The sequence below is a fragment of the Glandiceps talaboti genome, chromosome 12 (assembly GCF_964340395.1).
Source record: "Glandiceps talaboti chromosome 12, keGlaTala1.1, whole genome shotgun sequence".
Lineage (NCBI taxonomy): Eukaryota > Metazoa > Hemichordata > Enteropneusta > Spengelidae > Glandiceps > Glandiceps talaboti.
In genome coordinates, this window is record NC_135560.1 from 13,058,829 (window position 1) to 13,074,723 (window position 15,895).

At 35.0% G+C, this 15,895-nt stretch overlaps 1 protein-coding gene across 1 annotated transcript; it reads left to right on the forward strand.

Annotated features, from left to right (window-relative positions):
- Positions 1-150: 150 nt before the first annotated feature.
- Positions 151-10,649, forward strand: LOC144443424 (elongation factor 2-like). The gene is made up of 15 exons (XM_078132892.1): positions 151-340; positions 1,634-1,845; positions 2,173-2,354; positions 2,767-2,975; positions 3,658-3,891; positions 4,453-4,566; positions 4,857-4,995; positions 5,749-5,944; positions 6,417-6,555; positions 6,813-7,040; positions 7,507-7,650; positions 7,986-8,195; positions 8,665-8,841; positions 9,190-9,322; positions 10,202-10,649. Exons 1-15 carry the CDS (start codon positions 338-340, stop codon positions 10,393-10,395), a joined length of 2,514 nt encoding a protein of 837 aa, XP_077989018.1. The 5' UTR covers positions 151-337; the 3' UTR covers positions 10,396-10,649.
- The last annotated feature ends 5,246 nt before the right edge of the window (positions 10,650-15,895 follow it).

The window sequence follows — 15,895 nt, forward strand, 5'->3', positions numbered from 1 at the left end:
AAGTAATTTACATAACAAAAGCCATGGTCGCCCAATCATTTAAAAATAGACCATTACGTCTGGAACTCCCGACCAATCAGAGATGTCGGAGCCGGATGGGTGTTGCACAACCGATGAAACCGACACACTCTATAAAACAGAAATTGAGTGAAAACATCTATCATTGTCAAGATGTGAAGGAAAGGGGATAACATTCTCTTGAAGAAACCCACAGAAGTCGAGCTAGCTAGACAAGTTTCATCCAGAAGCAGGAGTAGAGGAGACAAACCGTAAATATACCAACCACACTGACATTTTGTAGTGTATCAAGAGGAAACAGAAATAAATAGAAGTCACCATGGTAAGTTATTTTTTTCTGCTTCACCCACCCCTAATTTTTTCCCCTATTTAGCTTTAATACTTTACTGCTAACATTCCAACTCTGCTAGTTATACTGTCATTCTTGTTGATAAACTTAGCAGTCTTTCAATGTGTGGCTTTACCACTGACATTTAGAAAGTGAAAATTAAAAAACATTTCCTGTTCTACATACAGCTTTTTTTAGTGTATGGATCATATTTAATTCAGACTATAGGCAAAGATGAAAACTATATTCTATAGAATTGTTTTGCTACATGTAAAATATGTGGGGCCAGTTGAAGACATTGCTGGAGTACCATACATTACATAGTAAACTTGAAAGATTTTAATTTCAGTATTTAATAAAACTTGGGAAAACGAAATTTTCAATTTATAATAGATCCAACTAAAATGTCATTAGTTTGAATTTATATCCTACAATTTAACTTTGTGAATGCAGTTTCAATCTATGTGTTAGAAATTACCATATTTAGATTATAAACATTATATTTCTGCCTTTTGATTTGTTATTTTTAATCACATTTTTTTGTAATCAGTGAAAATGTAGCACAGTTTATTCAGGAATAAAGTACACATATACACCCTGTCAACAACAGACATTGCACAATATCAAATGTCTCACTGAGCATGTGCAGATCATTACAAATGGTGTCCAAGGACTTCCCTGGGGTTGCTGTTGGCAACATGGATGCAAGTTTATGTACACAATATCAAACAATCACAAAGTATTTTGGCAATTTTTAGAAACGCTTACTAAATATGTAACTCTTAGGTTGGACAATGAAATTGAAAAATGAATTATTGTTTTGTTAATTTTTTTTTTAATTTGAAAAATTAATTTCAATTTTTAATGTGTAACTTTGAAATTTCATTGAATTTATCTGAGTTTCCGTATTCATGCTCAAATCAACATTGTAATTTTCTTCTTTTGGAAACATAGTTCTCATAACTTTTGAATATCATATCATGTTGATGTGTGCAGTAAGACAGTAAAAAGGTGATTGCACTACCAGTATAGATGTATTTTCATATCACCTTTTCAATTTCTGGATCAAAAATGTATGAAATTTTAGTTGTCAAGAATGTTCCTGTGATGTTATGAAATACCTCAGTGTCTTGGCTTATTGAAAAAAAGCCCACTCAGATGCAAAACTAGTCTGACATTGTCATTTTATTCAATTCATGACTATTCAGTCATTTCTAATTTTTTTTTATAATTTCAATTGGTGAAAGAGTTCAAAATATCATTGTTTCCTTTTATTCTTATTTTTAGGTGAAATTTAGCCGAGAACAAGTCCGTGAAATAATGGACAAGAGACACAACATCCGTAATATGTCTGTAATAGCACATGTAGATCATGGCAAGACAACACTGACTGATTCCTTGGTCATCAGAGCTGGAGTCATTCATGAACAGAAAACAGGAAGTCGTTACACCGATAGCCGTAAAGACGAACAGTTACGCTGTATTACCATCAAGTCTACGTAAGTTTTATCATCTTAAAACAAATTCTTGAAGACTTACACAAAGTAAATTAAACAACCACAGAAGTTTCATTATTTTTATGTAGAAGCCATAAAGTAACCAAAACACTCTAAAATGTTCATCTGGCGAATCATTTCATGACTTCATGTTTTAACATGATATTTTCAGAAATCACGGTCCCTTTTAGTTGAAGCACACCTCAGTGGTACAAAAATAAAACACACCACATAACTTTTAGTCCCTATTTTGAATTTTACAGAGTAATTACGTTATCCTATCAAAATAAAGTACATCATACAAGTTTCTATTTATATATTGACTTACAGTGCAATTACCTTATACTATGAATTATCAGACAAAGATTTGAAATACATCCAAGGTGAAGTTGAAGGAAACGGATTTCTCATCAACTTGATTGATTCACCAGGTCATGTTGACTTTTCATCTGAAGTAACAGCCGCATTACGAGTCACTGATGGTGCCCTGGTGGTTGTAGACTGTGTTAGTGGTAAGTCTGAAACAAACTTCAATTTCTCAAATTCCTTCTGGATCCAAGTTCAAGTCAATTCATGACATATCTTCTGCAGTTTAACATATTTCAACAATTTCATGAAAATTCCAACCTTTTATAAGACAAAAATTTCCTTGAACTTGTATGTAATCAAAATCCTGAATCTATGACACTGTTTTTGGCAGAGCTTTTACATTAGTTTGACACCCTGAAATAGAGAGGACACCCATAAATGACTTCAAAAACACAACTTCACATACAAAATAACAATCTCGAGTAGATTCATGTTTACACCTGGGCAACTTACACAATTTACATGCCATATAAAAGTACACCTGGGCAACCTAAAGAAAATGTATTATATGTATATCTTATAAATTAACAATTACGTGTATTTTTTTATATTCAGGTGTCTGTGTTCAGACTGAGACAGTCTTAAAACAAGCCATCTCAGAACGCATCAAACCAGTGTTATTTATGAACAAGATGGACCGTGCATTACTAGAACTTCAACTTGATCAGGAAGATTTATACCAAAGCTTCCAAAGAATCATAGAAAACGTCAACGTTATCATATCAACTTACGGTGATGAAAATGGACCTATGGGTAATATCGCAGTGAGTAAACAATCTTTTAACTTACTATATAAAACACTGAAAAATTTGGCTTTACCAAGTTACATTTGCAACAAAATAAATACACGAGACAAAATGGAGAATGTATCAACAAAACTCAACTTAAAAGGTTTCAAAACCTACAGTATGACTAGGCTTTCGTCATGAAAAGAATTTGAAATGCTTCAAATTTGTAAGCTTTTGGGACAATTGCACAATGTCATACAAGCTCAATAAACAAACATCGTTTGTTAGGACAAAATCCTCTTGACCCTCCCCTTAAATGAATGTTCACAAGTGTGATATCACACGTTTATTATGATGTAAACCATTATGAAAACTGTAGCAGTCACACCCCTACGATCGACACAATGTAAAAACATGATGGTAAACATGAAGTTACAAAATTATGAACAAATTAAGTGGGACTCAGGAAGTCTTGAAATTGCAGTTAATAACACAGTCAACATGTAGAAGTTGAGCTCGATGAGCTGATATTTTATGACAATTATTAAAGTTTGATGTAAAAATTGCAAAGCCTACAGCAGAATGGTCCAGCTTAGGATTTTTTTCTTGTAGTCTAGCTTTCTTCATTTTAAAAAGTTATCAACACTATTCCTATGATGCAAAGAAGAATATTATATCATGAAATTATAACTTGAGATTTGACTGTTTGCATTAATAGGTGGACCCTTCAAAAGGCACCGTTGGATTCGGATCAGGATTACATGGTTGGGCTTTCACCTTACAACAATTTGCAGAACTGTATTCAGAGAAATTCAAAATAGAACCATCTAAACTAATGAAGAGATTGTGGGGTAATCAGTTCTACGATTCCAAGAACAAGAAATGGTTCCGACAAAGTGGTGAAGGCTTGGTCAGAGGATGTAATGCATTCGTATTGGATCCAATCTACAAGGTATTTTACTAAGACAGTGCAGAGTTTGAAAGATTTTAAAAGTGTTGGCCATGCACTTACTAGTTTGATGTAACAGACCCTAGTATCCTACATGTCATATGTATTAACACATAAACATCTCTCTTGGGAAATGGGGGGGGGGGGGGTGTCTCATAGTCATGACCATAGCAGACCATAGCTTTCTTCTCGCCATTTCCAATGGATGTTTGCTAAAAGTCATATGAACATCAACAAAACTTAATTCCATCAATTTGAAGATATGAATATCAATATATCTCTTTCCCGGAGAAAGGAAAAAATATAACATTATTTCACAAAGAAAGTGGAAATTGTTGTTAATATAATTAGGCTGCAAGTTCAATATTTATTTTTCTAACTACATGTATCACATCCAGTTCACAGAGTAAATTAAACTCTGCACATAATGTGTCATACAACTGAGATATCTATATAATGCTACTGATATTTAGTCCATGTGATTTATGCATAAATTCCCTTTGAGTTTATATTAAGGACATACTCAAAATTATATTTATTTATCTCTTTCTTTTCAAATTTCAGTTGTTTGATGCAGTGTTGAACTTCAAGAAGGAGGAAATCAACAAGATGCTGGACAAGCTGTCAATCACTTTGACGAGAGATGAGAGTGAACAAGAAGGGAAGAAATTACTCAAGGTGGGGGTCATAGGTCAAAAATTGAATCCATTTATACCATAACTATGATTATTAGCTATATAGCCTTTGTTGAAACAAAAAACTTGGTTGATTTTTTTAATAATTAATGTCTGATTTGGTTATTAGAGATGTTGATGAATTACTGTATGTATAGTTTGAATAACATTATCAAAGTCTTAGAGTTTAGGGTAAAAATCAGATTTTTATGATCATTCTCAGTTTACATCCCATAATATTGTGTTATATCCCATAATATTGTGATCACTATAAATATTCATTATTGCCAACAGACCATCATGCGTAAATGGTTACCAGCTGGTGATGCCTTACTCAAGATGATAACCATTCATTTACCGTCTCCAGTGACAGCACAGAAATACAGAATGGAATTACTGTATGAAGGACCCCATGATGATGCCGCAGCTCTGGGTAAGATGATTGCCTACTACTGATTGTTGTGTACACGTAGTCAGTTAGTTTGATGAGTTTCCATTCTGGCAAACAAAAGACAATAAAAAGTCAATTTGTTTGTTTATGAAGTTGAACTTGAGTAAGTTTAATCGCAGTTTAATAGTAGGTTCTTTTTCAGTCAAAGAAAGGGCATGTCTCTTGGTTTGTTAATAATACAGAGTTGAACTTACTAGTGAAGTTAATCAAATATTAGAAGTCTGTGTTGTAAAATAAAGGCATACAGAAAGGGCAGTACCACAGTTATTACAATGTTGAACATACATACGTGGTAAAGATCTTCAGATACTGACCATAAAGTCTTGATGTCAAGTTCATTTTAATTTCACCATAAAAAAATCTGCTATTCTTGAAATTTGTAAATTACAGTAATTAGGGTGCCTGTACTTAATTCTTTGTTTCTCACTGTAATACTTTAACAATGATGGTCGGGTCGGTCAGGAAAAAAAATTAAGTTTAAGTATACATGTTGGTGATAGTTTCATTTCAAAATCATACTTTAACAGTCTACGTGACTTAGAAACATACAACAAAATGAGTATATAAACTAAGGTATCCATCAATATTGAAAACTTATCGTTTACTTCCATTTCAATATTGCAGTTACATAACTTACAGACAAATAACTTACAAGATTGAGTAGATTACCATTGGTTACCTTAATTATCTGTCTGTAATAAAAACCTATTGTTTATTTCCATTCCAATCTTGTAGGCATCAAGAACTGTGATCCTCATGCCCCATTGATGATGTACATTTCAAAGATGGTACCAACATCAGACAAAGGTCGCTTCTATGCCTTTGGACGAGTCTTCTCTGGTGTCATATCCCCAGGTCTTCAGGTCAGAATGATGGGACCCAACTATGAACCTGGAAGAAAAGTTGACTTGCATGTTAAACCCATACAGAGGTAAAAGAAGAAATAAACTTTAAAATGACATAAGTTGTGGAAAGCCACAATAGTGACAATTCTTTGATTTAAATGAATTGAATCAATGAATCAAAACTCATTGCAAACAAATGTGCCCCAGGGTAACATTAAAATAGACCATCTTGTTTACCTCCTCAGCAAGCATTTTTGCATAGTGACATAACTTTTGGAATGGTTGTTTAAAAAAAAAAATCATTTGATGTAGAAAAAAATGGAGGTGACAACACTATAAAATAAATACAGAATAATAGTTTCTATAGTGTTAAACACTAGTCTCATAATGTTATATAATGACCAAAACTGCAATTACAGTCCCCTATGTTTAATAGTCTACCTTATATCCGTTACATAAAAACAAAAGAAATTATAATATCATCACTTGAGGGCGTAGGTTGGGTGAACTTCAAGTGAAACTAGTAGGATACTATTAAACATACTTTTTGCTTTTCAGAACTGTGTTGATGATGGGAAGATCTGTTGAATCTATTGGTAGTGTACCTTGTGGTAACATAGTTGGTCTTACTGGTGTTGACCAATATTTGATTAAGAGTGGCACAATAACAACTTATGAACATGCCCATAACATGAGAGTAAGTATGGTGGTCAATTTGTACATCAGCAACTTTTTACTCTTAATATATATGTCCAATAATTTCCAAAGTTGGTTTAATATTATCAAATTAAGAACTATTATTATTTTCAAAATGTTTTGTGGTAATAATAAAGTCCAGAGTTGTCTCTGATATCTAAAATATTTTTGGCAAATATTTGTTGTGATTTAATGTCCTTTATCAAGAACCGTAAATTGATTGAAATGTATGTAAACGCTGACATTTGTCTTGTCCAGGTGATGAAGTTCTCTGTCAGCCCCGTGGTCCGTGTTGCTGTTGAAGCCAAGAACCCTTCTGAGCTGCCCAAGCTGGTGGAAGGACTGAAACGTCTGGCCAAGTCTGACCCTATGGTGCAGTGTGTCATTGAAGAGTCTGGTGAACACATCGTGGCTGGTGCTGGTGAATTACATTTAGAAATCTGTTTGAAAGATTTGGAAGAAGACCATGCAGGTGTACCCATTAAGGTGAGTCTTTGTTTGCAGTGTCTATGTTGACATCAGCATACCATATTACACACTCATTTTTTTAAAAGTGTCGTAAGAGGGCTCTCCTCATGATGAAAGATGAGGGCTAGAACAAATCAACTGCACATAAAACAATGTAACAAAAACAACTCCATGAGTTCTTAGAAACTTCATAATCTGAAATGTGAGTATGCATTGAGTGCTTCTGAACAGCACCCCTAGTGGCCAAATTATACAATCTTTTGTTTTTCAGATAACTGACATATGGCATATTATAAAACAAGTCCACGTTTATAGGTGTTTGTCACCTGTGTAGACTGCCTGACTATTGTCAAAGTTAAATAAATAAATAAATAAATAAATAAAATTAATTAATTAATATATCTTATGGTCACAAATATAGTAACAAATTGTCTGATATTTCCTTGAAGGGCTAACCTACATCACTCCTTTTTTTCATTTCTAGATATCTGATCCCGTGGTGTCTTACAAAGAGAGTGTCCTAGCAGAATCCAGTCAAGTGTGTTTGGCTAAGTCACCTAATAAACTAAACAGACTCTTTATGACATCACAACCACTCCAGGAAGGCTTAGCAGATGCCATCGAAAAGGTAATTAAGTCACACTCAACTTTTTTAGCAATATCACCTCATAACCTGTTCCTTTTTTGTGGAATCATAATTTATGGTCAATTTTGGTCAAAGAAGACCTATTAATAAGTGTTCATGGATGACTTAACTATGAGTTGTATATTATGTAAGTATTTAAATGTATTGCAGGATTTGAGAACCAAATAATCATTTGTCACCTAGTTGGATGACACTAATTTTGGCAAATCATGTTCCTGTATCCATAGAAACAAATACCCCATCCCTTGAGATAGACTGTTTTGCTACAGAAATAATACATCCAGATTTTATATTTTAATTTTATTTTTATTAACTAGGGCGAAGTCAGTCATAAACAAGATGTAAAGGAAAGAGCACGCTACCTATCTGATACATATGAATGGGAAGCAACAGATGCACGCAAGATTTGGTGTTTTGGTCCTGATGGAAGTGGTCCCAACCTGCTGGTTGATAGATGTAAAGGTGTCCAATATCTGGCATCCATTAAAGACATGGTAGTAGCTGGCTTTCAGTGGGCTTCTTCAGAGGTTGGTCAATGTCACTGTATTGTGTGTGTGTGTGTATGTGTGTGTGTGTGTGTGTGTGTGTGTGTGTGTGTGTGTGTGTGTATGTGTGTGTGTATGTATGTGTCTGTCTGTCTGTCTGTCTGTCTGTGTGCATGTGAGTGTCTGTGTCTGTAGCTAGGCTTTCTGTGTGATTCTTCGGAGGTTGGTCAAATGCTGTTGCATAGAGTGTGTATGTGTATGTGTATGTATGTATGTGTATGTGTATGTGTACGTGTGTGTGTGTGTGTGCACGCACATGAGTGCATGCACATGTGTGTGTTCTTGAATTTTTCACATACTGATCTCTGTGGAAGTGGAAAATGTGTTGATCAGGTCACATGTACCAACCTTTCTTTGTATAACATTTCACAGCAATCATGATCCTGCCCAGGGATCCAGCATTCATTGGGTTCATTAGATTATATTTAAACATTGTCTTTTATTGTCTCAGGGTGTTTTATGTGAAGAAGCAATGAGAGGAGTACGTTTCAACTTGGTCGATGCCTTAGTACATCCAGAGTGTCATGCAGGCAGTCAATTGATCCCGACTGCAAGGCGTTGTGTACTGGCATCAATGCTAACAGCAGAACCCTCAATTCTTGAACCTGTGTATCAAGTAGAAGTACAGGTATGGTAGACAAAGAAATTTGTTTCAAAAATTTTTTAATACAGTAATGATATAGCCATGACGTGAGACAATGTATCGTATTCTGATTACCCATTCTGTAGTCTCTTTCAAAAGAAAATATAGTAGGTTGAAAAATGAGTATGCAAATGAATCATGCAAGAAAACTAATAACTTTGATACTATCTGACTGCGTGAATTTTGAATAGCAGTAAAAAAAAAGCCTTGGTACAGACACTAGATAAAGACTGGACACGTCCTTAAAATACGAGAATGTGGCAAATAACGATGAATGCAAATGTCTACAAAACTGAATCTAAACTAAAAATGTATTATTTTATTAATTTTCAGTGTCCAGAGCAGTGTGTTGGAGCTATATACAGTGTCCTTCATAAACGGAGAGGATTGGTGTACGAGGAAAGTGCTGTACTAGGCACACCTGTGTTTATAGTCAAAGGATACGTGCCTGTTAATGAGTCTTTTGGTAAGAAATATATATTTTAATGTACAACATATTTTGTTTGACTAAGTCAAATACTTAGTGTGAATTTTTCCCCAAACCAAAAATTTAAAAAAAAAGTACCGATACATATAACTCTCATCACAGATTTTCAAACAAAAATCAAACTTTTTACACATTTTTCTGGAATTTCATGACCCCAATTTTCTTTCATCTGGGAGGATCAAGTATAAATGGTTTTCTGAAAATAAAATTCCACAATCTCATGCTCCTCAGAGTCTCCTGTAAATCATTATTTAGCAGACAGTAGAAATATAGATGACTTAAAGTGGCACAAGCTGAGTTTATAAGCTTTTTACTCAAGTGAAAATACTTACAAAAAACTTTGATCAAACTAGTCTAGTACAGTATTATAATGTTTATATCGATGCCTTCTTTCTAGTATGACATTTCAATTTGTGCTCAGGCATTGTTAGAACTGTTCATTGCATAGTAGGGCATTCCTGTACATATTTTGATACGTATGATAAATAACATCATCGGATTGTTTATAAGTTATATCCTAATATAAGGTATGAGTTCAGTCTATTGCAAGTGGTGGTTAAGTATACATCAGTAAGTAGAATACTGTGAGTAACTTTTAATATGTAGAAAAAAATTTCACCCTTAAAGATATAAACTCAGCTTGTGCCCCTTTAAGATCATCTTGTTCAGTATTCGTATAATTTGCATACTGCCTTCAAAACTATTCTAATGTCAAAAGGAATGTTTCAAGTTTATAAGCAAAGTATTGACAAATTCTCATGACTCTCAGTTTTCAATAGTAATACATTAATATTTTTGTTATAAAATTTCATGTCTCAATTTATTCTCAACTTTGTCTTCATTTTTTTGGAATTTCAGGTTTTAATGGTGACCTGAGAGGAGCCACAGGAGGGCAGGCTTTCCCTCAGATGGTATTTGATCATTGGCAAGTGTTGCCAGGTAACCCAAGGGATGTCACCTCTAAGTCAGGTCAGGTTGTCTTGGCAACAAGGAAGAGAAAGGGATTGAAGGAAGAAATACCAGGGCTTGAAAACTTCCTGGATAAATTATAAAAGTCCATGGAAATGGAATGCTGGAATGTTTAGCTAGAACTTAGAAGATGAAGTTTGTTAATTATAAAGAAATCATTGAAAATTGTGAAAAGAAGGAATATCAAAGTTTCATCATGAAAAAATACATAAACTAAATATAGACTTCAAAATATTTTAAACAAGATAAAATGCATAAAATTACTTATCTGATGTTGAAATACATTCAGTCTAGTATAAATTTACAAAATCAACTACATACTTGAGGAAGAAGTCTGGAAATGTACATTGTGTGTATAAAATATTCAAGCTGTCGTAATAAAATATGATGTAATATAAAGAATTATGTATGTCTAGATTTTTGTGGACAAGTGTATAAGTGTGGAAACTTGAGGTCAAAGGTCAAGACGAGGTCGCACATTTTTCTTATCACTACATAAACCCTTTAACTCCTAGCTTGAATACAATGTATCTGTTGTATAGTTGGTTCATTACTCTACACTACATACACACATACATACATACATACATACATACATACATACATACATACATACATACACATACACACACACATACATACATACATACATACATACATACATACATACATACCTACCTACCTACCTACATACATACATACATACATACATACATACATACACATACACACATACATACATACATACATACATACATACATACATACATACACACATACATACACACACACATACACATATCATACATACATACATACATACATACATACATACATACATACATACATACATACGCATGCATGCATACTTACATAACCTTCCAAGTGAAAGATTAAGATATCAAAAGATTCCACAAATAGAAAGAATATACTGACATACGTGTGTATGTGTGTGTGTGTATGTATGTATGTATGTATGTATGTATGTATGTATGTATGTATGTATGTATGTATGTATGTATGTATGTATGTATGTATGTATTTATGTATGCATGCATGCATGCATGTATGTATGTATGTATGTATGTATGTATGTATGTATGTATGTATGTATGTATGTATGTATGTATGTATGTATGTATGTATGTATGTATGTATGTATAAACACCCAATCTGATTAAAATCTGATCACACACGCAACTCGGTATTTTCTCCTTTTTTTAATAACACTATTAAACAGATACAGCTGCTATTAAAAAAAATTGAGGAGTGACTGTGAGTTACTCATTCTTTACTGAGTCAAACTAGTTACGCCTGCCTTGCGTGTCAAATCTATCGCCAATGGTTGAAACTTACGACGTCATCACATCATATCTCATTATGTTTATGGTGTTTATCAATCTGAAGTGTTGAAATCGGCTATCTGTTTTGTTCCGGGTGATCGCCGCATTCCCACCCGGAACAAAACAAATGTCACAACACGATGGAACTAGAGGTAAATAAAGACATGTAGCCGCTTTTCACATATCCAATTTTAATAAGATTTGGTGTTAATAGACTTAGTCTAACTACATAAAGATGAGAAGCGAAGATGGACGGAGAGGTTTCCAAATTGAAAACGCCTGTCTTAGTTGTACAACTATACACCTGGCTGGTAACATTTTCGACTCGACATCCACTGCTAATACGGTTGAAATCTGACAGGCCGTGTGGCAGGAGGACACTATTTCACAAACATGTACAGAAGATGGAAAACATATGAAAAATATTATTAAACTTGTATTCCGACATTGTTTATTATACCTGAGGGTGATTACCTGGGCGGGTTTCTGTGGATGTAATGTGTCATCAATTTATTGTGCCACGTCATGCCCGATAACGTGTGATGTAACGAAGACGTTGACGCGTTGTCCGGTTCGATCCCCTTTGATCTCCTAGGGAGCCTTCAGTAATTACACGGGGGAGGGCCGGGGGAAATCAGGCTCAGACTGTACGTTAAAATGTGACCCATCCCCGATTCCATCGTACTAAAAAGATACCCTCCCTCAATTTCCTTTCTCTAGAATATGAACGTCGTCCTGTTAAAAATATTCAAAAACATGGCTTAAATGCTGTCCAACATGGAAAACGTAGGACACTAGTCCAAGAATCAATGGTTTAAAGGAATTAATCCCATTGCTGCACACCACGTTGAAAGTGACATTGGTTATTATTCCAACTACTACCACCACAGTATATGTGTGATGGCACTTCGTTATATGCCACGTGGTTGTCAGCAGCAATTTGATGATATGGTCTGATACGGTATATTATGATACCTAACCCTTACTGTGTAAGCTATTATTTAAGGCAACATTGGGCTGTTCATTGCCATGGTTACAAATATACTATAGTAAATGTGAAACATACATAGCTAATAGCAATGCAAAGTACAGTACCAGTGTCAATGATCAAATTAATAGTAATTTTTGAGGGTTATCTAAATGTGCACCTTCCAGCTACATTGTATAGAGTTTGCATAGTGTATGCATAGAGCCATATTTTGGGCAACTCGGGGTTGTTCATTACCATGGTTACAAGGATGCTCTGGTAAACATGAAACGTGTTTTGAGCACATCACATGCATAGCTATTAACAATGCAAAATACAGTGTCAATCAAAATAATATTAATTTTTGAGGAGTCACTAAGTGTAACGCCTACCATTATATTGCATGGAATTTGCACAGTGTATGAACCATAATTTTAAGATACAACTATGTATAGATGCCAAATCACAAAATAACGTTAAGTTAAACAATAGAATTAGTCAAAGTAAAATGTGACCTAATTGCATTTTCTAAATTTCTCCCACGAGAACCGATTTGTAAAAGGTGACCCACCACCTAATTCCCCGGCCCTCCCCCCTTGTAATTACTGAAAGCGCCCTTAGTGCCCCCCCCCCCAAAAAAAAAAAATTTAACGATAAAAAGTGCCCCTAACATCTCAATAAAGTGAAACATTTTGTTCATGTTTTGATTTTCGATCAGAGTTTCAAAAAAACGAATTTTCAAAAAATTATGTCAACATCCAAAAACGAACTTCAAAATTACATGTATTTCTAAATGTTGATTTCTTAAACACGTGTGTTCATGGTTTGAAATTACGTCAGAAAACGAACCATATCGATATCATATCTGGATAGATTAAGATTTCACTTGGACGTCGTTGTACACAATAATATCCTGAAGTGTTTCCGCCTTAATAAAGAACGTTGTCTTTTTCTTGATGGCCATCCAAGTAGAACCCAGATATATTTTTTTTTGGGAAAAATATTGTTACGATGCTTGTATCAATAATAATGACAACAAAACTGTCCACTGAGGCATAGACCATAGGGGTCCGATGGTCCAGGAACGGACTTTGTCTGCAATCCGGATAGTGTCCGTACAGTGAACGCGGATATCCCGCTCTCGATTAGATTACCCGCTCTCGATTAGATTAGATTATGTTCATAAACTTACATGTAATTCGGAAAATAAATAGCGAAAACGAAAACATACTTTAAAATGGGGGGGGGGGGTACTTAGACATGCATAAAAGGAAAACGATAAGCCAAGTTTTTCCAGGACACATTGTCAGTTTACCCTCTCTTGTTGCGTCGTTAGCACCGTTGTGATACAAATTGTACTGTCGTCTGTCGTCGCTACTCAAGTAATCGAAAAAGATGGAAGAAAGGAAGACGAAAGGCGGTGACCTACAATTTTGTAAAGTTATCGAGGAAATTCCACTGCACTATGATGGGACAACCAAGAAACCACGCAGCTGCATTTGGTTTGCGTTGTTAGTTGCTATGATACTTGTCGTTGTCCTGGCTTCTGCAGTTACGTATCTTGTCATTGCGAATCGCGATTGTTCAGCCAACAGTGAATTGATTCCCCATAATGGTGATGGAACTCCTGGGCATACTCCTGGTTATCTACAGGACGACATGAAAGAATATAAAGAAAACCAAGACAAATATGGTGAGTGAGTAGGCCTACTTGCCAGTGTTTATTTCACTTCTAACTTTTCGATAAAACTCTTAAAACTTTTTCGTTGGCTGTGCCTAAAATTGAGTCGAAATAATTTATATAATTACATCAGACCGTGGATGAACAAAACCTGTTACAAACAGAGAAAGTTAACAAATGAATTTGATTACATAATAAGGGGTAAACCTTCTCTTCAGCCGCCATGACAGCAATATATGTGTTAATCAGAATAAACCTAGCAACAATCTTCACATTCTATCCAACTATAAAATGAGTAGAGATGATCCTAGTAATCGTAACGTGTATAGGAAACTAGACTACGCAAACTTATGCTTAAATATAGATTTTTTTATTCGTCCTCAACAGTTTTAAAAGATGACGAAATCTGGCCGACGCTATCTCTGACAGCAGACATTCTAACATTTGTATCCACCTGCAACTGCACTCAGGTGTTCGAACTGTTGGAAAGAATAGAGGAGGACGAAGTTATCGATGATTTGGTTACAAGGTTGAGGAAAGAAGATAAACTTCATGAATACCTACTCAGACGGGCAAGGGAGTTGAGCTGTGATGAAGACACTGTACGACATACTGATTTGGTGGAGCACGCAAACTTGTCGTCTTGTCCTGAACGATGGATTGGTGATGGATGGTGCGATCTGGTATGTAACACAGCCCAATACAGATATGATGACGGTGATTGCTGTGCAGACACGTGTACTGCCATGCCAAGAATTTATCAGTGTGGTATTATTGGCTATGATTGCAAACTAGACGTTGCCGAGGATACACCCCCATCATGGTTTACCAATGGTAATACACAAATGTGCTATGAATGGTACCCTGACGGCGATGGTGGCCAGTGTGGTGGTGGCGCTGCTCGTCGACTCTGTGCTGCGGTGGACAGTTATACTGATTACTATAGAGATGATACAGATAGTCGTGATGGTGGTTGTAGAATGAGATGGGGAATAACGTCGTCCGGAGCTGATGCATGGTTTCGGAAGGTAATTGAAAGATAATTTATTTGTTTCCGTATATAGCAAAGTTATAAGGCCTAATAAAAAAATGTGTGGTTCCGGTTACACTCAATTTTAGAATAGGTGGGGTAGGTAGATTTTTTATTTTATTTTATTTTATTATATTTTTTGTCATGTAGTTCAGGTTTTCTATTGTTTCCAAATGATCTCTGTGTTGTTTATTTCATCCTATCAGATGTATAGCCATTACAGATTGGAAGAATAGTTTTAGAGTGTCTTTTTAAGTTGATGGCAGTTTCCACATCCACTATTTCTCGTGAGACTTGAATACGTAAAAAAAAATTAAGGTCGGCACTGAAAAGCTAGGTGGGGTCGGGAACTGGAACCAAACGATATTTGTAGGCCAAATTAGGAGTTGTATATAATACCAATACCCCCCCCCCCCGCCCAACAATGAATATTATTTAAACTCATTCTAACATATGTAAATTGATACCCTCCCCACCCTAACCTCATATTATGGAAGATTCCGTTACTGGTCCCTTATCTGTGACGTTTATGGTACAAAATCTGTACGAAGTCGGTATATTA

What these genes read in the sequence shown, in the direction of transcription:
- LOC144443424 (XM_078132892.1), top strand. An exon ending in GGTTGTAGACTGTGTTAGTG is followed by an intron (nt 2,355 to 2,766) that starts GTAAGTCTGAAA and finishes TTTTATATTCAG; the next exon opens with GTGTCTGTGTTCAGACTGAG. An exon ending in CATGTTAAACCCATACAGAG is followed by an intron (nt 5,945 to 6,416) that starts GTAAAAGAAGAA and finishes TTTGCTTTTCAG; the next exon opens with AACTGTGTTGATGATGGGAA.